The 25364-nt window shown below is 43.3% G+C and overlaps 1 protein-coding gene across 1 annotated transcript; it reads right to left on the bottom strand.

Moving 5' to 3' along the window:
- Nucleotides 1-1658: 1658 nt before the first annotated feature.
- On the bottom strand, nucleotides 1659-23900 carry Ccdc47 (coiled-coil domain containing 47). Its single transcript, XM_038325766.1, has 13 exons — nucleotides 23691-23900; nucleotides 20564-20844; nucleotides 19027-19134; nucleotides 18044-18218; nucleotides 15908-16029; nucleotides 15620-15685; nucleotides 11836-11937; nucleotides 11529-11639; nucleotides 9613-9698; nucleotides 7807-7865; nucleotides 7470-7579; nucleotides 7101-7268; nucleotides 1659-3280 (listed from the first exon to the last, which is right to left on the bottom strand). The coding sequence occupies exons 2-13, from the start codon at nucleotides 20825-20827 to the stop codon at nucleotides 3200-3202; spliced, it is 1452 nt and encodes a 483-aa protein (XP_038181694.1). The 5' UTR covers nucleotides 20828-20844; nucleotides 23691-23900; the 3' UTR covers nucleotides 1659-3199.
- Nucleotides 23901-25364: the final 1464 nt, after the last annotated feature.

The following is a 25364-nucleotide window of genomic DNA, read 5'->3' as shown; positions in this document are numbered from 1 at the left end:
AGAACTGACTGCAGAGGTTCTGGGTTCAGGTCCCAGCATCCACATGGCAACTCATAACCTGTAACTCTAGTCCCAGGGGTTCCAACACTCTCTTCTGGTCTCCTTGGCACTACACATGGTAGACATGGTAGACAGACAGACATGCAAGTAAAACACACATACATATAAAATGAAAATTTTAAAATAAACTGACAGGAAGGAAAAATATTTATTCCCACTTTATACAAGAATAAACAATAAACTCAGAGGTAGAACTTGCCCAAAGGAAAAAGCTTAGTAATTTTCTTCAGTAAATTTTTAGTACATTTATTTTATATTATACACTTACCATGTACATGTGTGTGCATGTTTGTGTGTATATGCCACGGTCCAAATGTGGAGGAGGTCAAAGGACCAGTTATGGGAGTCGCATGCATCCTGAGGATCAAACTCAGGTCATCAAGCCTGGTAAGCACCTTTACCCATGGAGCCACCTCACTGGTCCTAGAGATTGGTTTCATCAACGCTGAAGCCAAGTCTTTCTTTTATATTTCAGGGATCCAGGCAAAGGGATTTGGAAAGCATGGTAAACAACACTCTCTTGGTCCACTGCTTCATAGTAAGATGTCTTAACCCAAGGAGAGGGCTATGATAGCTAGGATCATAAAGACCATAAATGTCCACCCAGAATGTCATGGTAAAGACTGAGTCAGTAGCCAGTAGAAGGCAGATGGGTAGATGAAGGAAACTAGACAGAAGTTAGGTCTTCAGGGTGTTCCTTGAGATATTAGAACTCCTGCCCCTCCTACCTGACAGCTCCCGGGCCACTATGGGGTGTCTTTGCTCCATCACAGTCTCTCCCCTGAACAAGAGGGAAGTTCAAGAACTGAAACTGTGATCCCCAAAGACTTTTTCCTATTTGAAGCTTTATTATCCTGGCTATTTTGCCACAGTAATAGAAAGCTGACTAATAAGAGCTCAACAACTCACTAATAGCAGGGCGGTGGTGGCGCACGCCTTTAATCCCAGCACTCGGGAGGCAGAGGCAGGCGGATCTCTGAGTTCGAGGCCAGCCTGGTCTACAAGAGCTAGTTCCAGGACAGGCTCTAGAAACTACAGGAAAACCCTGACTCGGAAAAAAAAAAAAAAAAAACTCACTAATAACTAGTAACCTTAGGGTAGGCTGGCTGTGGTGGCATACACATTTAACCCTAGCACTCAGGAGGTTGAGGTAAGCAGATCTCCAAATTCAAGGCCAGCCCGGTCCACATAGATGAGTTCTAGGATAGCCAGCATACACAGTAAGACCCTGTCTCAAAAACAAAACAAAACAAAACAAAAACAAAATTAAAAAAACAAACAAAAAATCAAAAGTAACATATGGGCCATGGTGCAGTGTGTGTGCCAGTATTCCCAGCACTCAGGACGCTGAGGCAAGAGAATCATGAGTTTGACTGTGGCCAACTTGGGCTGCACAGTGAGACCCTTTCTGAAGCAACATACATAGGTTTAGAATATGAATATCCACAGTGTTAAGTGGTAACTACAAAGGAATATTCAAGATTAACACTCTTGAAGGAAAACCATTTTAGTGCTAACTTTTAATGATAAGAGAACTTTCCTTTGGGTACATATATTCTTGTAGGACGACTCCAAAAAGTCAACAAGGCACGCTCAGATTCTGTCAATCAGTTTTTAATATATGTCATAGGTAGTTCATATGAATGCTTAAATTACAAAATTAGCTGCCACAGTCCGAATGTGTGGGACTTTAAGAAAGCTTATATTACTCAAAAGATAACTAAGCACATAAATTTTAATTCTAAAATGTATTTTGAAGGTTTGTAAAACAATGTTAAGTCTAGAATCATATGGCCTTAAAGTGATTCAATTTTGTTATTCTTAATAACTTAACCTTGTGAACTGTTAAAAAAGCATACATCTGCATACCCAGTGCACACATTTCTGTTAACCTAGACAAAGTCACATGAGAAACTCCATATAATCCCCAAGGCAACAGCATACATGGTTTTCACTGCAACTCACTGTTACTGCCTCAGAACACAGAAAGCATCAACAAAAACCCACCACCCAGCTCCCCGCAAAAAAACAACTCTTTCCCATCCCAGCAAAAATTACCTGGTACAAACAGAGACTTAAAAAAATGCTTTCTCAGTAGGAAGCATTTATAAAATGCAGAGATCTCAACAAGCCAAATGCTTATGCAGATAGGGGCCTCTCCCCACAAAAGCTTCCGCCTCAAGAGGCAGACAAAACTCTTGTTGCATTTAAGAAGGCTCACATTATAAAAGCATATTTATGCACACAAATGGCTGTGTTTCTAAAAGCACATACCAGCCTCAACTGTGGGCAAGACAGGAGTGGAAGGAGAAGAAAGGAGCACACAGAAGACAAGACAGCAGCTTCTCTGTGAAGACCCAACAGGTTGCAGCCACCATGAAAAGCACTGTGACCTCACAGAGCAGTGATCTGAGCTAAGGGAAGCAGCTCACTTCTCATGCATCTTCCCCAGGAAAAACAAAACTACTCCAAATTCAGCGCTCACACTGTCATTAGCTCATAGTATCAGGCAAGGAGAAACTGTTCCTGTACTACTCACCTCTAGAATCTTCCATGACACCTCTAGATTTCCTCCTATAATACTGTCTTCAGCACGGCCCACACACGAAATACACACTGCACTATGTTCTAATCTCTGAAATGCATCACCACATATGGTGCTCTAAATTCCACTGTTTTCACAAGTGTAATGTGGACACAGGAAAAACACCAAGCAATGTTTATTGTGCAACTTCAATAGAAATTCTTGGGATCTTGGTTTAGAGTCAGTCTCAACAGTTATCCCAATTGCCCAGTTTAAAAAAAAAAAATCTTTCTATAAATTCCATGATTGTTCTTCAAACACCAAAGTAAAGCACTGATAATTCATGTTATAATTTAAAAATATTTTAAAACTACACGTACTTTATATACCATTCTTTTATAAAATAAACTAATTTGATTATCTGGAAGGAAATAACTGAAAGAGCCCTTTCAATGTATCTGTAACCTCTGTAGAACTCCAAACCGAGAGGAGAGGGGAGAGAAAGAGAGGAAAGGAGGGGGTGGATTTCTCAGTCACCAGGAATACATTGACTTTAGGGGAGAAACGGACTCGTGCTTTTCCCGTTTCCTGTGGACGCAGACCTCTGGGATGACTTCACATGGCTTTCACTTTGATTTGCTTCATTTTCATCTGCTTCTTCTCCAACTTCTTTTGTTCTCTCCTCAAAGCAGCTTCCTGTGAAATAGGGAGGGGAAGAAAGATCCAAATTAAGCTCTAAGCACACACTGAAAAAAACCGGGGGCTGGAGACCCAGCGTGGTGGCTAGAGCTCATGCTGCTCCTGCAGAATCCGCAAGTTCTATTACCAGCACACCACTGCCTGGTACTTCAGCTCCAAGGGTGCGGATGCTTCTGGTCTCCGTGGGCACCTCTGCTCACCCATATACTCAAAATCCCTTTTGAGGTGGTGGGGAGTAGGAGTTCAAGACGGATCTCTTCATACAGTTCTGGATCACTGTGTAGTCCAGGCTGACCTCTACCTCCCAAGTGCTGGGATTAAAGGTGTGGGCCTTTTATTCAAGATCATGGTCTTGCAACCCAGGGAACAGTTTTGCAGATACATATAAAAATAAGCACAAATCAAGCATGATAACACACCAGCATTTGGAAGACTAAGGCAGGAGGATTGCACTTTGAGGCCAACCTTGGCTACATAGTTCCAGGCCAATCTATGCTATGAGACATCATTTCAAAAGACAAAAACATTGCCAATTCATATGTCAGCAAATAAAAATTAGCAAGAAACAAAAAAAGATAATCAAATCCTTTTTTTTTTTTTTTTTTTTTTTTTTTTTTTTTTTTGGTTTTTTCGAGACAGGGTTTCTCTGTAGCTTTTTTAGAGCCTGTCCTGGAACTAGCTCTTGTAGACCAGGCTGGCCTCAAACTCACAGAGATCCGCCTGCCTCTGCCTCCCGAGTGCTGGGATTAAAGGCGTGCGCCACCACCGCCCGGCCTCAAATCCTTTTTTTTTAAGATTTATTTATTATGTATACAACATTCTGCCTCCATATATGCCCGCATGCCAGAGGAGGACGCAAGATCTCATCACAGATGGTTGTGAGCCACCATATGGTCGCTGGGAATTGAACTCAGGACCTCTGGAAGAGCAGCCAGTGCTCTTAACCACTGAGCCATCTCTCCAGCCCCCAGATAATCAAATCTTAATTTAGATAGAAACTCAACAAAGTTTTGCCTTGCATGTGTTTCTTTTCTTTGAAACAAGGTCTCTCACTAAGTTACCCAAGCTGAACTTAAATTCAAACCCCACCCTCTTTTAAATGATAGTCTCATCATTTAGCCATTGCTAACCTAGAAATTGCAATTAAGACCATGAATGGGGGCTAAAGAGATGGTGTCATGTTTAAGACTATTTGTTGCTTTTCCAGAGGACCCAAGTTTGGTTCCTAGCACCCACCAGGTAGCGCACAACCACCTATAACTCTGTAATTCGAGCTCCAACCCTATTTGGGCATCTCTTATCCACAAGCAGACACATTATTAAAAATAAAAACAGGTCAAGCAGTGGTGGTACATGCCTTTAATCCCAGCACTCAGGAGGCAGAAGCAGGTGGATCTTTGTGAGTTTGAAGCCAGCCTGGTCTACAGAGCAAGTTCCAGAACAGCCAGAGCTATACAGAGAAACCCTGTCTCAAAAAAAAAAAAAACCCAAAAAACAAAAATACCCCACCTAATTAATTAAAAAAACAAACCAGAAGCTACAGAGACAGTGCAGTCAATGGAGCGCTTGTCTTACAAGGACCCGAGTACATCCTAGAGCCTGTGTAAAGTCTGGAGTGGTGGCAGGTGTTTGCTGAGGAGTGACAATGGCCAGGCAGCCTAGCCTACTAAGTGAGTGCAGAGAGAGCACAGAGAGAGATCCTGTCCCTATACACTCCTCTCCCTCGCAAAAACACGGGACTGATAAAGCACTTTCCTAGCATGTACAAGGCTCTAAGTTTAACTGCCAGCACCACACACAAAGATGGACAGCACCCTTCCAATGACACCTGAGTTTGTGCTCTGTACATGTGTCTGTGTGTCTCTCTTTACCACCACCCTCTTGCCCTGGACAGCACCCTTCCAATGACACCTGAGTCTGTGCTCTGTACACGTGTCTGTGTGTCTCTCTACCACCACCCTGCTGCCCTGTCCGTATGTCTCTCCAAACAAAATCAAAAGCATGAGGACATGAAAAAAGCAAAAAACAAAACAAGAAAAATACCCACAAGGGTTTGTTTTTTAACCTCATTGCATAGGGGGGGAGAGAGAGAGAGAGAGGGAGGGAGGGAGGGAGGGAGGGAGGGAGGGAGGGAGGGAGGAGGAGGAGGGGGAGGAGGAGGAGGAGGGAAGGGGAGGAGAAGGGAGGGGAGGGAAGGAGAGGAGGAGAAAGAGAAACCCAGATGGCTCAGAGGTTAAGGGGTTAAGAGCATTGGCTGCTACACGGTGGTTCACAGCCATCTGTAACAAGATCTGATGCCCTCTTCTGGCCTGCAGGTGCAGGTGTACGTGCAAATATAGCACCATATACTTAAAATAAAAACTTATAAAGGAGAGAGAAAGAGAGAGGGAAAGAGAAGGGAAGGGGAGGAAAGGGAAGGGAAGGGAGGAAGGAAAGCAAGCATGAGGCACAGGAGCAGCATTAAGGGTTCCTGAGCCTCATAGGCAGCATTAGTGACTGGCTATCAGCAACCACAGTCACACAGCAGCAACTCGGACCCTCCCTTACTCTGAAAAATGTTATTCAAGACTCAAAAATTCTCGTCTAAACTCACATCTTCCAGAACTTTGTTCTCTTTTTCATTTGCAAGGTTTACAGTTGGACTTTGGCATATTATTTCAGGAAATATAGTGAATTTTTTAAATGTAACATACTATTATCCAAGAATCACAAGTTTGGAATATCAGTTATATAAGAAACAAAAAACAACAAAACCCACAGAAACACTAGAATTCACTAATTCTGTAAATGGCAAATTTATTTAAAATGTGAGGTGTGTATGTCAGCTTATTTAAAGTCCCTGATTTCTTTCTAATTGTTTGGTCTGAAATGAAGCCATGCTGGGGAAAGAGGGTAATCCACTCACTTTCCAGGGGCATGAACGCAGCTTAGGACGGCTGGAAGAGGAACACGGAGCTGTCAAATGACCACATTTCCCAACTTTAGCCCGTGTGCTTTCTATACAGAATTATCAGAGACAGTACAGTCCAAACAGGCAGCTGGATAATTAAGATTTATTTATTTATTTTCATGTGCACTGGTGTTTTGCCTGCAGGTATGTCCGTGTGAGTGTGCCAGATCCCCTAGAACTGGAGTTACAGACAGCTGTGAGCTGCCATGTGGGTGCTGGGAATTGAACTCAGGACCTCTGGAAGAGCAGCCAGTGCTCTTCACCTCTGAGCCATCTCTCCAGCCCACATCTGGATAACTAAAAACAAAACAATAGTTTTGGGAAATTCTCACAAAGCCTCAACCTTAGACAAAGAACTACAAGCAACTAAAGAACTCTGAGAGCAGGAGAAATAATCTTCCCCAGGAAAGAGCACACCAACTAGTTACCCAATACTAAAAGGACAGTCCTTAAAATATACAAAAAACACTATAAAGGCTGAACAGGTTGTGTTTATACATTTAGACACACACACACAACAGCAACAACAACAAAGAGAGAGGTCATAAGCTTGAGAGAGAGCTGGGGGAAGGACTAGGTATATGGGAAGTTTTGGAAGGAGGAAAAGGGAGGGATGGTATAACATAAAAAACATATAAACCCCCGCTGTTGGCTTGGCCTTGAGAGGGAGGGAGGGGAGGTATGGGTGGAGGGGAGGGGAGGGAAGGGGGAGAAGGAGGGGAGAGAAAGGGGAGAAGGAGGGGAGGGAGGGGGGAGGAGGAGGGAAGGAGATGGAAATTTTTAAATATAAAAAAAAATAAACCATGAGAAAAAAAAAAAAAAACATATAAACCAGACCCAGCAGCCTCAGTGGCGGGAGCATCTCACCTCCAGCCTGCGCTGCTTCTCAGGGTCTTCCTCATTCATGATCCGCTCCTTCTCGGCTCTTTTCTTCTCCTCACGCCGCGACTGTGCAGCCTCCTGTCTCTGCACGTGGGTCAGTTTCAAGAAGTTCTCTTCCACGCGGGCCCGGTTCTTATCTGCTCTTTGTTTCCCCTTTCCCAGGAAACAAAGTCTTCATAAGAAACCCATTTCCATCCCACAGGAGAAAACCCCACTGAGCACTCCTTGGTAAAACTGCTCCCCCTTGCAAGTCAAGTCAACTAGATTCAGTTGCTGCAGCCACTGACAGCTGCAGCCACTGGGGAAAACCAACCATAAAAGGTGCCGGTTTGTAAGAAAGGCTTTGGGTCTTACTTCTCTGTTGAGTCGGAACTTTTTGGCTTTGTCAATAGAATAAATCACCATGTTCATCAGGGGTAGCAAAGCCTCCATATCCTTTGGGTACGTGTTACCTGAGCCAGGCACTGGAAAACAAAGCCATTTTCTTACTGAGTTAATGGCAGCATTAACACTTCTGGGTTGGCAGTCTTTCTTAATGCTACCAGACTAGCTCCTTAGAGGAACCCAGAAACCAACAAGGAGGAATGATTAGCGATGCTGTAGTTTTAAAGCCATTATTTCAGAAGGAAAAATAATTGAAAACCAGTTTCCAAGAGGCTAAGAACTAGCCAGACAGGACCCAGATACTCACCATTGAATGTAAACAGTAGTGTCCTCTTAGTGTCAGGCAGCTTTAAAGGCTGACCCTCCCTGTCATGAGAGAGAAGTCTGGTGAGAGAGAAGCTAAGAGAGGCACTTTCCACCCATACAAGCCAGCCATCTGCCTCAGCTGGGCAACACCTGCAAGCACAGCACTGGACACACTCGGCATCTCTGAGTCAATGGTGGTCATTGAGCCTGACGGCACTTTGAGCTCATCTACCCCACTCTATGCAACATCTGAAACCTCAGTGATGTCCCCAGTGGGCAGGATATATTCCCTTTCACCTGAGGAGCCAGAAATATGCCTGTATTTAAATCTGAGGCCATATTTTAAATATTTTTGCTTAATTTTTAAATTTCTAAGTTTATATTTATCTTATGTATATGAGTGTTTTGCCTGCATGTATGTATACAGTATGCAGTGCCCATGCAGGCCAGAAAACGGTGTCAAACCTCTTGCAACTGGAATCAGAATAGTTTTTAGCATCCACGAGGGAGCTGGGAGCCAAGCCATGGTCCTCAGTCTTCTGCACAGCAACACACTTTCAACTACAAGTCATCTCTCCAACCCTCAACTTCTGCTTTTAATCTTGGCCATTATTCTCTAAAAGTTGAGGCATACAGTTTAACAATTACTTAATAGCACCTGCATTGTATCAGGTATTACAAGAATCCACAGAGGGTTTCCTGTGGAAAAGGCTATGTATGTTACTGAAAACACATCACTTTATGTAGGAGATTCAAGCATCCCGAGAACTTGGTAAGGTGTGGGTTATTCAACCAACAATCCCTCATGGATTCGGAGTGAGCACTGTTTATAATTTTCTTCTGTCATTATCATTGAAAATTTTGAACGTCAAACAATTGACTTCTGCTCAACCCCAAACAAAAGGCTTGCTGAAAGCTATAATGTAATCATTTATGCCTGCTGTTATTACTAAATTTAGCAAGGCAAGGATGATGCAACATTATCTCAAAGCATAAGGACCTGAGTAATCTCCACACACAACTAAATCCAGAATAATTTTTGTTGCTGCTACTCTTATCTGGTATTGGGAAATGAACACATTGCTCCCAGAATGCCTGTTGTTGACATTGAGTCTCATTGCGTATCCCTGGCTGGCTGAGAACTCACTATATAAACCAAGCAGGCCTAGAATTCAGAGATCCTTCTGCTCCTGCCTCTAAAAGCTGAGATCAAAGATTTGTGCCACCACACCTGTCCAGAATAGCTTTTAGTTGTACTCAATCCCATATGAGACTAGCCTGCAACTAATAATTCAGGTCACAACTCATTCTCTATCATTATATTTAGTTATGCTTTCCAGAGACTGGCTGCAAATTCAACGAACAAATACAAGCCCAAACCATGAACAATACTGTACACCCGAACAATACTGCCATATAACCAGAAACTATGGGTTTATATGTCATCTATATGTCATTATAGTCAATGTCATTTGAAAACATTCAGCTGTTCAAAAGCGAAGTGAGAAAATATGATAAAATATGAAATACTTAGACTTGTATTTAAAGTCAAACATCAGAAATTTAGAGATGGGAAAGGGTGTACAGCTGCAATGTCTTAGCACCAGCCCTTCCTCGTGAGCGCCACTGGGCAGTGATGCAAACACGCTGGCTGGGGAGCTGCCAGTGGCTTCTCAGTGTGGGCTGACTGAGGGCTTCATTACCAAGTTTACTTCCCCACTTGATAAGGAAACTGCAGAGGCCCCTGTAACAGTCTAACATAAAACCAACAAGGAAAATAAATTTTAATGCTTTATGTCATACATACTCCTGCATAATCTTTGGACCAGAGAACTGGTCTGAAAAATGGACGCATTCAATCTTGTCAGCATAGTGTGTAAGAAAGTGAACCATCTAAAAAAAAAGAAAAAGGAAGGAATATTAACTAGAGCTTGGCATTTCCAAGCTTTTATAGTTAGTCATCTTTAAATCCTTACTTTTATATAATGTCATTCAGACTAAAATACTCTTTTCTTAAAATAAACAAAACAAAACAAAAAACAAAAAACAAACTAATGAGCTGTCAGGTCAGCCCTCAACTTTAGCTTAAAGAAACGCTTCTCTGTAGCCATCCTCCAGCCTTAGCCTCTGCCATGACGGGATCACAGTGCCTGCCCTGTGTGCCCATCTTTACTTATATGAACAAACTCAAAATGACTTAAATGTCACCACCAAAGGATTAAGGCTGTAATCTTTCTTTAAATTTATTCGATGTGGGGACTGGAGAAATGGCTCAGTGGTTAAGAGCATTGCCTGCTCTTCCAAAGGTCCTGAGTTCAATTCCCAGCAACCACATGGTGGCTCACGACCATCTGTAATGAGGTCTGGTGCCCTCTTCTGGCCTGCAGACATACACACAGACAGAATATTGTATATATAACATATAAGTAAATAAATAAATAAATATTTAAAAAAAAATTTATTCGATGTGTATTGGTGTTCTGTCATGGGTGTCGGGTCCCCTAGAACTGAAATTATAGATAATTGTGAGCTGCCATGTAGGTGCTGAGAATTGTACTGGGAACTCAGTGCTCTTAACCACTGAGCCATTGCTCCAGCCCCAAGGCTGTAACCTTTAAAACAAAACAACAACAAAAACAATAACAAAAAGCCCATCAAAGCACCTGAAAGTGGGCTTGGAGTGTTTGCACACACCTCTTGAGCTCCAGGTTACACAAGACTATATAGTGAGACTGTACTGTCTCAAAAAAACAAAACAAGCCAGGCAGTGGTGGCACACTCCTTTAATCCCAGCACTCGGGAGGCAGAGGCAGGCGGATCTCTGTGAGTTTGAGGCCAGCCTGGTCTACAAGAGCTAGTTCCTGGATGGACTCCAAAGCTACAGAGAAACCTTGTCTCGAAAAACCAAAAATAAAAAACCAAACAAAACAAAACAAAAACCTTGAAAGCTTGAAAGTCATTAGTTGTTTTGGAAAGAACTTTTTATTTTGCTGTGAGAATGTGTGAGTGCGCACGCGCACAGTGCACTTGGGGAAGCCAGAAGAGCGCCATATCCCTCAAAGCTGAAGTTATGGGACCCTTGGCTCGTCAAGCAGACACTGAAATACACACTGGAGTCCTTATGGTTTGACTGCAGTGCTAACCACCAGGCTGTCTGCTGACTGACAGCCCTCTGATGGGTTATGACCAGTGTGAGGAAGGAGTGCACAGCTGTAACTAATGTACGGCACCGGAGAGGACCTGGTTCAGCTTCAGGGAGGTACCTCCTCAACATGAGAGCTGCTCAATGCCTCATTAAAATGGCCTGGCTTTGCTACTGTTTCTAGTACAAGTAAAGGCTGTGTTTACCCAATCGATCAAAATCAGCTAAGTGACTCTAAGTATCACAGAAAATGTTTACCATGAATAATCGATAGTCACAGATTATTTACCTCTTGCTTCAAAAAGGAGTAAAATAAAATTTAGTATGTGATTTTTATTTACTTATTCTTTTGGAGACAGAGTCTCTAGCTGTACTCCCTAGCCTGTCTGGAACATGATCCTCTTGCCTTAGCCTCTGGAGTGGCTTCCATTACCGCTGTGCACGACTGCACACATCTCCACTGCATTTACCGCTGTGCATGACTGCACACAACTCTACTGCATTTACCGCTGTGCACGACTGCACACATCTCCACTGCATTTACCGCTGTGCATGACTGCACACATCTCCACTGCATTTACCTTTGTGTCCATCATGCCCTCTGTGACTTCTCCCATTTCTGACAGGATGGCCAACGAGTCTGGCAGTCCATACTTTGCTCCAGACTTAGGTTTATCACTACAGAACTCACTCTGGAAGAAGAAAATGAGAACACGAAACATGGTATTCTACAATACAGACTTTCCCTCAAAGGTTAAGTATGTACTGCCTATTCTGGAGTGGTGCTTGATGTCTGAGTGACGGAACAGTGCTGTGCTACACAGCTGAACTTCTTTGTAATAAAGAGGCAGTGTCTACAGACATTGACATTGGAGCAACTTGACATACCAGATCCTGCATCTCTTTCTGCAGCCGCACCAAAGCTTTGCGAGTGCCAACAGCAAACACATATGTATCCATGTCCTCATCATTCATGGTTACTTTTATTTGCTTTAAAAAGAAAACAAAAACATGACTTACTTGTTAGGATCTATGATGCGTAGATTTCTAAAAGGCTCTGAAGAGTTCAGTCTTTTCTCCCCTGGAGCAGGATTCATGTATATAATGGCAGAAGACTCTTCATCAATTGATTCAAATTAACCAAAAGGGGCATTGTCCTGAGTATATCACCTAAGTATTAACAATAACTTGGCCCCAGCTGAAGCAGAGAATCCTTGGGGCAAAAGTGATCATCAAGGGATGGCTATAAGGTCCTGAGGGTAATGCCTTCAGGACCTGAGTACTCCCCAGTCGGCAGGCATTGAGAAAATAGGGACCTATAATACAAGGGGCTGAATTCTGACAAAAATCTGAACGGGCTTGCAAGAAGGAAACACAAGCCTGGCCCACACTGTTTTCCGCCCCTAGACCTAAGTGAGACCCAGCTAACCTACAATGGACCACTTATGTGCTGACACTATGAGATAGCAAATGGTGTTGGGTTTTTTTGTTTGGTTGGTTTTGTTTTTTTGTCTTTTTTTTTGTTTTGTTTTTTGTTTTTTGTTTTTCGAGACAGGGTTTCTCTGCAGCTTTGGAGCCTGTCCTGGAACTAGCTCTTGTAGACCAGGCTGGTCTCGAACTCAGAGATCCGCCTGCCTCTGCCTCCCGAGTGCTGGGATTAAAGGCGTGCGCCACCACCGCCCGGCCTTGTTTTTTTGTCTTTATTTTTGAGATAGGATCTCATTTTTTTTTTTTTTAATTTTTCTGGGAATGGGAATGTGTGCCTTTAATCCCAGTACTCAGGAGGCTGAGGTGCTGTGGGGTAATGTAGATTATTGAATCTACTTTTTTTTTTTTTTTTTTTTTTTTTGGTTTTTCGAGATAGGGTTTCTCTGTGGCTTTGGAGCCTGTCCTGGAACTAGCTCTGTAGACCAGGCTGGTCTCGAACTCACAGAGATCCGCCTGCCTCTGCCTCCCGAGTGCTGGGATTAAAGGCGTGCGCCACCATCGCCCGGCTATTGAATCTACTTTTACTGAGGTAGGCAGAGCTCTGTGAATTTGAGGTCAGCCTGATTTACACAGTGAGACTGTTTAAAAAGATTTCTTATTCCTATCCTATGTTCATGAGTGTTTGCCTACACGCAAATCTGTGCACCGTGTGTGTGCACCACTCCTGGAGGCTAGAAGAGGGCACTGGACCCCCTGGAACTAGAGTAACTGATGGTTATAAGCTGGCTGTGGTGCTGGGAATCAAGCTCGGGTACTCTAGAAAGTAGCCAGTGCTCCCAATCGCTGAGCCATTTCTCAAGTCCCAGATGGTACAATTTTAAGCTGTTCAGTTTGGTGGCAAATTGTTACGAAGAAACACAACACTAACAAGTTCATACAGAGTAGTCAAGTGCAAAAGTCAGCAACAAACAGGATCCAAATGGACAGGGTAATATAAGAATTATATCTAGGGGAAGGAGAGATGGCTCAATGTTAAATTCTAGGCTCACAACCAAAAATATAAGAATTATATCTGAGTTTTGCTTCAGGCTTCTGGCACCAAGCTAAAACCTACAGTATGCTTTCTTATTTACTGGGAACCCCTTTCTATCCATCCGAGTTGGCACTAATGTAAGGTGCCCACATAGCTTCAGGAATGGGGCTGATCATGAGATAAGACAAATGCTGAGGGCTGGAACTTTCGGCCCTGTTCAAGGACCTTGTGGGGAAGAGCACTGAGCTCTGCTCTGCAGAAATCTGGAACCACATTCAGGAAGTTCTCATACTATAACGCTGTGAATTTGTTAAAGGGTGGCATGCTGGAGACGGTAAAAAAAAGCTCCACATATGTCCTGCCCTTTTCTGGCAGTGTCTCAGGGTGTAGCTCTGGTCAGACTGCAGCTTGCTATGCACACCAGGCTGTCCTGGAACTCACAGAGATCCACCTGCCTCTGGCTCACAGGTGCTAGGATTAAAGGCGTGTACCACCATGCCAGGCATCCCTCTTTTTTCTAATTGCCTATTGCCGAGTGTGTCCTTAATAAGTCAGTAAATATAAGCAAAGGTTTTCCTTGAATTTTGTGAATCATTCTAATAAATTATTAAACCTGGAGGGAGGTGATGGGAATGCTTAGTTCATAGGTGATCGGCCAAAAGTTATAATATGGGTGGCCTGGAATTTGAAATTTCTTCCTAAGTAGGGACAATGGGGGTCCTGAACGCTTCAACCTATATGACCTGAAGGTAGCAGTGTCAGAATTAAATTGCTAGATCCCAACTGGTGTCTACAGAATCCAAGAACTGGCCATTGTTGAAAAACATACTTACACAACTAAATGATTCTTAATATTCTGCATTGGAACAGGCAATGTTATAAACCTAAGAAGTCTGATATGATAAAGTACGGTTCTATTTATACTAATTATATTTCTTAATGGTTGGGCCAAATTTTTAGTATGTGGAAGAAAGGATATGTGGGGCTGGAGATAGATGGCTCAATGGTTAGGAGCACTTGCTGCTCTTGCAGAGGATATAGGCTCAGTTCTCTGCACCCACATAGTAGTTCAAAACTATTTTAACTCTAGTAACTAACACCCTTTTCTGACCTCCTTGGACACACATGTGGTACACAGACAGACATGCAGGCTGTCTAAAAATTTAAAATATTTTTCCGGGCGGTGGTGGCACATGCCTTTGAGCCCAGCACTCAGGAGGCAGAAGCAGGTGAATCTCTGTGAGTTCAAGTCTACAAGAGCTAGTTCCAGGACAGGCTCCAAAGCTACAGAGAAACCCAGTCTTGAACAACCAATAAATAAATAATATTTTTTAAAAAGAAGGGGAGTGATGCTATGTAGGAAACAGATAGCAGCAAATATATATATATATTTTTTTTTAAAAAAGATTTCTATTCTTCTGCATTCACAGACAATTACAGAATTCAGAAGAAGAAAAAAGCAAACAATAGCAACCCAGTCTGTGGAGCCTCTCTTTGGTAGAAGGGCAGGGAATGTTTTTGACAGAGAGTACAATTTGCAGATTAATGTTAATCTAATAAATGGAAGATAGTACACCCAATAACCTAGATTGTGATTTGAGTTCTTTCAACCAAAATTAATCATCTGATGCAAAACACACACACACACACACAAAAAAAAAAAACCTAAAACAAACAAAATAAACTTTGAGAAGTAACCTAGTATTTTTGTCAACTGAGTATTGTTAGGGCTGGAGATGTGCTTAAAACGGCTTAAAATGTGTTCCTTGCAATGCAAGCCTGAACGCCTGAATTTGATCCCCAGGCCCCAAGATGTAAGGAAAGAACTGACTCCCAAATGTTGTCCTCTGACCTGCACACATGTATGCTGGTATGCATATTCCCATATTTACACACACATAGATAAATTCTAAAACATAAAGGAAAAGTGTTCACAAGGAGACCTGGACACCAGGGCACACTATATTGGCAACTGTTCTCTCTGTAAGGATACTCTGGCTGTTACAAGCAGTGACAGACATCCTCTCCTTCCCTGCAGAGAGCAAGTGGAGTTGAACACTGAGAAAAAAAGACCATCTGCTTAGGCAGAAAAGCATTATGCTTTCTGTCATGGACACATACTGCCAGGAGTTCCAAACACAATCCAGACAGAAACAGAACAGCTAAGAAAATAATTCAGTTGATACCAAGAAAACAAACAGGAATACATACCACTTGATCACTCACTGGCCTCATCATCCGGGCCAGGACATTAAGTAAGTCTTGTCTCTTAAGGAACTGAAAAAAAAAAAATGAGAGAAATGAGTGAATATCTTGCAGTTTAAACTTTCAGAAGGGCCTTGGAGGGGACTCAAATGCTTCATTTGCCAATTACTAGAAATATAATACTCAGACTTACTTTAAATCAAACAAGGAAGAAGGAAGCACTAAATTTATATTAGCAGTCACATTTAAAAAATGAAGGAAGGATATATGTGAGAGCAGAAGTTCCCTACTTACCCTCAGCTGGATAAGCATGCCTTCACAGCACACTCGACCAGAACACCACAGGTTATAAATGTGTTCATTCTCCTGATTCAACTTTCCCGTGCTTGTGGCTTCTTTGTTAGTCCCATCATCCCCTAGGAGTAAAAGTACTGAATCTCACTCACTGAACTTTCAGATCACTTTAGGACAGCAATGCTTTGCTATCGCATAGACTCTCCTTTGAAAGGAATTAAAGGACCGGCCTGTAGCTTTTACTTCAGTATTATTTTAAAGGTTTCACGCCTCAGTAGATTTGATGTATAAATTTAGCATCTGCTTCTTCACACATTAATTCATCTAGTCTTGAAGACATGCTCAGTGTCATTTTTCAGTCAACCGTCTTCATAACAAGATTTATATATAAAGCCTAGATTTTCTGTATGAGTTTCATTAATTCTAATTCTGACAGAGTAGAGTTCAATGGCAGTTCTAACACATTCCAAATCTCCAAAATCATTATTTTATTTCAATTTTATACCAGCTTCGGCAAACAACAGCTCCCAAAGTTTCCTGTGCAAAATTACCGATTTCCACTGTCCACCACTTTCTGTTGCTATCCACTCACGTTTCTCTGTGAATTTATGCAGAGAGCTGAGAGAATGGTATCTGTCACTGCTACCAGTGCACAGTAGGCACCAAGACGGTGGGCATCAAGGGCACAGACAGTTTTCTTTGTCATCTGCTAGGCCAAGTATGCTGGGGTGCTGAGGGCTGCTGCACAGGCTAGTAGAGGTTGGACTTCTCTTTACTTTTAAAACACTTTATTGTCTTCATAAAAAAAGTTATGGACTCTGGCATGAAGAAGAGGGAGGGCAATGAGCCAAAGAATGCTTCGCCACTGGCCCCACCCCCAAATTCCTTGATCAAAAACACCCTTTAAAAACTATAGAACAGGGAAGAGAACATTCATCCACTGGTAAACAGGTAGAGAGCTTTAATAAAATGGCTGCAATTTAACCCCTTAAATAAGTTTTAACATCAGTTTCCTTTTAACAAAAATAAAAAGCATATCCAATTAACAGTGTTGCAACAAAAAAGCTATTTTAAAACGTATGACAAAAAAAGAAAGAAGAAAGGATAAATATGTGAGGACTAACTTAGTAGTGCACGCCTTTAATTCTAGCACTAGGAAGGTAGAGGCAGGGGCATCTCTGTGAATTTGAGGCAAGCTTGACCTACAAGGCAGTCCAAGGTGGTCAGGGCTACATAATGTACTAGCAAGACAGCTCAGCTGGTGAAGACACTGGTTACCAAGTCTGATGACCTGAATCCAGGTCCCACATGTGGAAGGAGAGACTGATTCTCACAAGTTGTTTTCTCTGCTTATGCTGTCACAAGCATTCCTGTCCACTCCCAATAATTAATTAATAACAAATTAATTAAGGAAACAATTAAAAACACCAAAACCAAAACAATGCATGTAAAGTTCATAGAAAAATGTGCACACAGAGCAGCAGACGGAAGGGAGTGTATTACTAAGGAGAAATAAGGTGCTAAGTGAGTGTGAAGGGTATCCAGCCTCACAATCCACGCTACACTGAGTGTGAAGGGTGTCCAACATTACAATCCACACGAAACTAAGTGAGTGTGAAGGGCGTCTAACATCACAATCCACACTATACTACACTGAGTGTGAAGGGCATCTACCTCGCAATCATCTACACTGAGTGGTGAAGGGTGTTTAACATCACAACCCATACTACACAGCTAGCTACTCTACAGACTTCATGGACATCGGTGGAGCTAAAAATCAAAGTACTCAAAACTTAAGAAATTGTGAGGATTTCCCAGTTCTAAAAATTGAACTGAAATTATTTAACAAAATACCTAACATGACAAAGTTTCTTGTTTCAATCAGAATTTTAACATCTTGCTTTGACACTGACTGTATCCAAAGCTATTTAGCAATTATATTGTTGACTAATGAGAAAATTAGTTTATATATTTAATTTACTTATACACAAAACCCAACTAAATGGGATCCTTGGAGAAAACAAATGCATTGTAGTGAGCATTCCAAAAAGTGTTTAGCTACTTCTGCTGAGGGGACAAACTATTCTTACCAGACTGTTTCCGGTAAGCCGCTGGACTCATACCAGCTCAACTTACCCACTAAGGTAAAATTGCTCTCCAAAAGCTCTCTATGAGAGTTAAACCAGGCCTGAGCAAGCCGGCTATTCTTATTCTTCCCAATGATGTAGTTCATGATATAGGCAAGCAGACCAGTCACCATCAGGATCTCTAGATAATAACTCTCCCAGTTGTTCTGGAGGTGTGCAGGGACCTTAGGAAGGAAAAAGTCCCATTTAATGTTGGCTGAGACTGAACATGGAGACTAAGTAATGGATAAAAACAAAACAAAACAAACAAACAAACAAAAACAACAACAACAAAACCATAGACAGAAGTAGATACTTTAAATTACTGTCACTGGAAAAAAGTTACACTTTAGAAGCTAGAGAGAAGATTCAATGGTTAGGAGCACTGGCCACTCTTACAGATGACACAGGTTCAGTTCCCAGCACCCATATGATAGCTTGGGGACCTGATGCTATCTCTGGCCTCTAAGGGCAACAGGCATGCACACAATGCACTTAACAGTCACGCAGACAAAATATTACTAACAACAACAAAGAAGTTACACTTCAAAAAGTATGTCCATTTTGATCTTCTAGGTCATCTTTTTATTTATTTTGTTTTGGTGGTTTTTGTTTTTGTTTTTTTCCGGATAGGGTTCTGTAGCCCTAACTGTCCTGAAACTTGATTTGTACAACAGAGAACTCATATATCTGCCTGCCTGTGCCTCTAGAATACTGGGACCAAAGTCATGAGCTGCCGCCACCACCTGGCTCTGGGTCAGGGTCACTTTCCAGAGCATGCCCAATGTCATCCACTTATGTTACTTGAATTAAGTAAAAGAAGGAGGGCTAGACTACAACACGGGAGTTGCTTCATTGCAATGGATGCTTAAAGAATTCACGTTAAGCTCTTCATTAGATTACACTACTATTCCAACAACCACAAGTCAGGGATTACAGTTATGGTATTGATGATTTACTCTCAGTTTCGAGTTTAGAATCTTATATACTTACATCAACGATTGTTATTGGGTCTTTATTTTTGCTAGAAGAGGTATCTGGTTTGTCTTCATAACCCTCAAACTCTTCATCATCATATGGTTCACTTTCGGTGTCCCCCTCCTATAAAAACACACACAATCATCTACAAACGGCACTGGCAGTGTGTCTCACTGTGGGTGACATTGGAAAGGAAAACATAACTAGTAAGCAACAAACACAGATCTCAGAGCTAGAAAATGCTTTTAGCAAAATATCAAACTTTGAGGTGTAAGTAAGTTCCAGAAAACTAACATATGTGGTAATGACATTTAATAATACACTTCATATGTAAAGTTTGATAAGAGAGCTGGGTTCACTAGCAAGTGCATTTAATCCCAGCACTTGGGAAGCAGGTAGATCTCTGCTGGTCTATATAGCAAATTCCAGGACAGTCAGGGCTATCTCGTGAGATACTACTTCAAAACAAACAAACAAAAAACAGACAGGAAAGTTCTTTTTTTCAAATAGAATAAACCTTGTCCCTGTTTTCTCACTACTTCTTACTACACATAAAAAAACTTTATGAGTGTTGGTGGCGTACGCCTTTAATCCCAGCACTCAGGAGGCAGAGGCAGGCGGATCTCTGTGAGTTCCAAGCCAGCCTGGTCTATGGAGCGAGTTCTAGTACAGGCTCAAAAACTACAGAGAAACCCTGCCTTGAAAAATTACAGAGAGAGAGAGAGAGAGAGAGAGAGAGAGACTCCAAAACACCAAGAGGATGATGCCGCCTACTTTACACCTTACACCCAAAGTTCTAAATTTTCATTCATACATTATCTATCCTCAGTTCAGCTCTTATCTACTGCAGTAACTACAGAAAACAGAATGCTTTATCAAGGTAGGAAGAACACACAAAACCTTTAGAAGAGCTTAGCTGTGTAGTGGTGGCACACATGGGCCTCTGTGGGTTTGAGGCCAGCCTGGTCTACAAAGCCAGGTCTATCAGGACAGCCAGAGAATAAACTAGCAGAGCTTTAACCAAACAGAAATAAAGATTCCAGAGAGTAAAAGTTTCCCTACATCTGGGTTTTTGTTTGAGAAAAGCACTAATAAATTTTTCCACCCTCTGAATTTTCCAATAGATCAATAAGTACCCTATTTGGTGGAGCTAAAGAAATGGCTCATAAGTTAAGAGCACTTGTTGCTCTTGCAGAGGACCTAATTTGGTTTCCAGAACACACGTGGCTGCTTAGGTCCAAAGGATCCACTTCCTTCTTCAGGCCGTCAAGAGAACCAGGCATGCCATACAGTACACTTATATGCAGGCAAAACACTCAGACACAACAGTAAAAAGAAATAAATCCACCCAGCAGTGGTGGTGCATGCCTTTAATCCCGGCACTCGGGAGGCAGAGACAGACGGATCTTTGTGAGTTTAGAGACCAGACTGGTCTACAAATTGAGTTTCAGGACAGTCAGGGCTGCACAGAGAAACCCTGCCTCCAAAATAAATAAATAAATAAATAAATAAATAAATAAATAAATAAATAAATCGTAAACAAAAACCCTACCTGGGTATCTGCATCTTCAAAATCTCCTTCTTGGTTTTCATCCTGTCCTTCCAACTCTACAGTGGTCTCATCTTCATCATCTTCAGTGGTTATCACTCGCTGAGGAGATTCCGTAACAGAGTCTTCCATGACATCCTCAAACTCAGCGAAATCATTATCATCATACTCTACTATGTCTTCCTCATCCTCGAAATCATCAAACTTGGCTTCAGAGACACTCCCCAACACCAAAAGGACAGCACAGAAAGAGTAGAAGGCTTTCATCGCGTCTTAAAAATAAGCTGTGAGAGACAGAGAGTGTGTGCTAAGTGAACTATCATTCCACATACAGGATCAACACAGTTCGTAAATTGTTAGTAATCTACAAACCAGCTAGGAGTGGTGGCACATACTTGTCATCCCAGTACTTGGGAGGTAGAAAGAGGACCAGAAGTCCATGGCCAGCCATGGCTACATACTGAGGTCAAGGCCAGACCCTTAATTTAAAACAAAATAATCACGGAGCGGTGGTGGTATATGCCTTTAATTCTAGTACTCTGGAGGCAGAGGCACGAGGATCTCTGTAAGTTCAAGGCCAGCCTGGTCTACAGATTGAGTTACTAGTTACAGGACAGCCTGGACTGTTATATAGAGAAACCCTGTTTTAAAGAACCCCCCAAATATAAATAAATAATAATAAAAAAACCAGAAGACCAACCAAACACTAACTTCACAAACATCTCCTGAGTTTATCTTCCTCAATATTCTTGGATTCAGAGAGTACTATGTTTTAAAAACAAACAAACAAACACAAAAACCAATGAGGTAAGGTCAAGAGGTATGGGGTCTATCAAGATTCTGTCAATAGTTATCTGCAAAAACTTGTACAAGTTATTAATTTCTTTAGATTTGATTTTCTAAAATTCTCTATTTATGTTATATAGTCCATAAGTTTTTTTCCCCTCCAAAAAAAAAGTATTTTTGAGAGACTATTAAGTTCTTCCTAAAAGAACTATAGAGTTCAGAGGAGCAATAAGATACAACCATTATACATAAATGGTTATGAAATAATCCATGAATAAAACACACCAGGCCTGAGATGAACCTTGGCTGCACAGTGCTTTCAGTCATTCTTCTGACACACATAAGGTTGCTGGCTTCGTCCTCAGCACTGAAAAGGAAAGCCATTTACCTACAGATCCACTGTGCGTGTTTGCCCTGCAGACATGCTCTCCTGGACAAACACCACTATCATCATCATCATAAGTATGAATATTTAAATACAGAAAGAGGATGCAATGGAGATGTCAATCAATGCAACAATGCAATGTGACAGAAAGGGCTCATCCAAAGAGTATTAATTTTGTATTAAATCTCAGAAGACAATAAAAAAAATCAACCAACAAAATCATTTACATTTTCAATTCTGCTCCCTCATCTAAACGGCAGTCCTCAGCCCAAAGGATAGCTATGTGTGAGTGTATTACTGACAGGGCACTGATGGGTATTGTGAGAGTGTTACTTCTGATGATTAAACTATGGGTGTACCATTACGAACGGGCTGGACTGAAGAGGCTGCACAGTGGATAAAGGCACTTGCCAACAAGCCGAAGGACTGAGTTTTACCCTTGGTCTGCCTCCACATGGTGGAAGGATGGAACCAAGTCTCTCATAATTTGTCTTCTGACCTCTACGTTCCCACAGAGGTATACTTCCCTGCTTTTCTGACCCAAATGAATGAATGGATGTCATTTTTAAAATACTACAAGGGAGGCTAGGTTTGTAACTCAGTTGGTAGAGTACCTGGGACTCTAGCACCATATAAAATTGGGTGTGGAGGCACACTCCTATAGTCCAAGCACTGGGGAGTCTGAGGCAGGGGGATCAAAGTTCAAGGGTATCTTCTTCTACACAGTGAGCTCCTGGTCTCTCCAGGCTTCATGAGATCCTGTCTCAAGAACTCTAAGGGGTGGTAGGGTGGGGTGCATGCCTTTAATCCTAGTACACAGGAGTAAGGGGCAGGCAGATGTTCAAGGCCAACTAAGACTACATACTGAGATCCTATGTTAAAAAAAAAAGAAGCAGCAGGGTGTAGTGATTTAATCTTATAACCCCAGCATCAGGCATCCTCAGCTAATGGCCTGCCCTACATAGTAAGTTTTAAGCCAGCCTGCAGGAGTGAAACAGTGTTTCAAAAAACAAAAAGCTTCTGCTTTAGTGTTCCCCTTTTCAAGTAGAAGTAACTATTTACCATTGTTAGCTTCATTAACAGACACCCGAAAGGTCTGACCATTTCAAGCTGAGTCTATACTCGGAAAGTTCGCAACACACAAGCATTTCTAATGCAATTCATACAACCATGCTCCCTCAAGGTTATTCAAGTTAAAATCCAAGGCACATGCTGCACCTGTCAACCCATTTCTCAATGCACAACTTTCCGCCAGGTCACCCAGCCTAGAGGACTTCTGGAGCGGAAACCACAAGAATGCAGGCCATGCACAAGCATTAACAGGCCTGTCTTGACGGTCTTCGACCAGCTCACTCAGTAAGTCTCTCACGCAACCACTTGACTCCAGACTGAAAAACGAGTAAGTGAAGCAATCACTGCTAGTCCCTTTGGGTCCTCATGGCATTAATCAGAACGATGGAATTTCTAGAAACGCTGTGAGACATTCCCGTCTCCTTCCAGAGTGTTGGCTACAAACAAGTTGTTTGTTAGAAACCTTCAGCTAAGGTCGGACTCTAGAAGGGGTTGCTTCTGTCAAACCTCTCGTGCCTGGTCCTGCCTCCACCACCCATGGAGAACATTAGTGTCTACGCTCCATTCTTCCCGGCTGCACACCAGAAATTTTCTCAGCTTTTGTCCTGCTGGTTGGAAATTTGCTCAAAGTCACTAATATGACCCCCAAACCCTCCTAAAGCCCAACAACAACAACGGACCAGAAAAGAACGTACAGAGGCTTAATCTTCTTTTTAATTTGGGAGAAATAAGTTGCGGGGATTGACGCATGTCACCAGCAGCCGGGCATATAAAAAGGTTGGTTAGGTGAGAAACAGTCCCAGGCTCTGCGGCCACGCAACGCACAACTTAGTCACCGCTCGGCCTGGCTCGGCCACAGCGACTGGCATGTCACGGTCCGCTACCTACCTGCACCCGAGGCTGCAACCCGGCCAGGGGCTTCTGAGGCTACCACCTCCACCCAGCCTGCCAGCGTCTGGCCCCCGCCTTCGGGTCGGAAAGATTTCTGCGGGCCGCGATTGTCACTGGGTCACAGCCCAGAACAGGTAGCTCAGTCACGGCTCCGTACACTTCACGTAGCTTCAGCCGTCCGTTACGTAGAATGCGTACGGCTGGTCTGCGCCTGCGCACGGAGTGGGGGCGGGGGGCGCAAGGCGGGGTTGGGCTGCCGGGAAAATTACGTAACCCTCGCCGCTCCTGGGCCTAGCAGGGCTCTAGCGGAGGCTGGGTTCCTCCAGTCCTGTCAGGTTGACGTCACTTTGGTCCCGGTGCTCCGGAAGCTAAAGGTGGCCATACTCTATGGGACCATGTGGCCATAGGCATGGAGGGAACTGTTGCCCAAATCGTTCTTTGCAAGGGACGGGAACTAAAGGAGGGTCGACAGCCTTATGTAAATGAGGTTTTCGGTCAACATCCTTTTATCTTGGGTTTTTGAGTAGTTTCTTGTTACTTCCGCTCTGCTCTCTTCATCTCAGATCTGCTCTCTTTTTTCTAAGAGACAAGGTTTCTCTGCGTAGCCCTGACTGTGCAGGGCTGGCCTCGAACTCACAGAGATCGCTGCTGGGATGAGAGGCATGCGCTGCCATGCTCTAACATGAGCCGTAAACATTCTCCATCCAGAACCAGTGTGTGTGACGCGCCTACGTTGTGTTCCGGGATCTGAAGGTCGCGCGTAATTGGCGCCTTTCGGGAGCCGTAGCCCCAAGCCACACCCTTCGGCTCGCGCCCTCCTCAGCGCGCATGTCAGACGCGCGTCCCCCTCCCCCTTTAGTCAGCAACGGGCCGTGAGGCGGTGGCGGCGAAGGGGGCGGAGGAGGCGCTCGGCTGGACGCGGCTCCGTTCCGTGCGTACTGGGGGCCGTGTGGTACTTTGGCGCCGACTGTAGTCGCAGCTGCATCCGTGGCTGCAGCCGCAGGTTTGTATGAAGGGCTTTGCAGACGCGGAGCCGCTCGCCCCGGGGGCACGGGAGGTAACTGGGGCCTGGCGAGGGCGGAGGAACCGCGGCCCTTGCTTAACAAAGAATCGGAGGAGCCTCGGGACCCGGGCGGCTTCGGGGGTCCGGGGAGAGGCGGATGCGCCGTCTGGATCCCGGAGGGAGGCCCTGCCGAGCTGCGTTCGCCTTCGCACGGCTCCGCTCCTCGCACGTCTGGACCGGGCCCACTTGGCGGCTTTCCGGAGGCGGCGCCTGCCGGGCTACAGGAAGGGATTTTTAGGGTGCTGGGCTGTGAGAGCCAGTGGGAGGATGTTGATCCCTGTTAGGTAGCTGGTTGAGCTTGCAGGCCCGTAAACGGGGTTCTCGGTAGCGGGAGTTGACATAGACGGCTTCACATAAGGAGATCTTGGAGAAACCTTGGGAAGATCATGATTAGCATCAGGATACATAGTTAGAAACTTTTTGCGGCCTACTTGAGCCTACCTGATGTGAGTAAATCAAATATGTAGGGATTGCAAGCACATACCAAAAACGTAAAGTCAGAGTGTGGGGGCATATGTAGGCTTTTCTGTCATTTCAGCGTTTCTCTCTTTGCCCCTACTCCTTTAGGCTGTCGTTCCTATGTGGCTTCCCTGCGTATTTTTACTTTT

The sequence above is a fragment of the Arvicola amphibius genome, chromosome 4 (assembly GCF_903992535.2).
Source record: "Arvicola amphibius chromosome 4, mArvAmp1.2, whole genome shotgun sequence".
Lineage (NCBI taxonomy): Eukaryota > Metazoa > Chordata > Mammalia > Rodentia > Cricetidae > Arvicola > Arvicola amphibius.
Note: the sequence above shows the minus strand (reverse complement) of the source record. Positions and strands in the feature narration are given on the sequence as shown.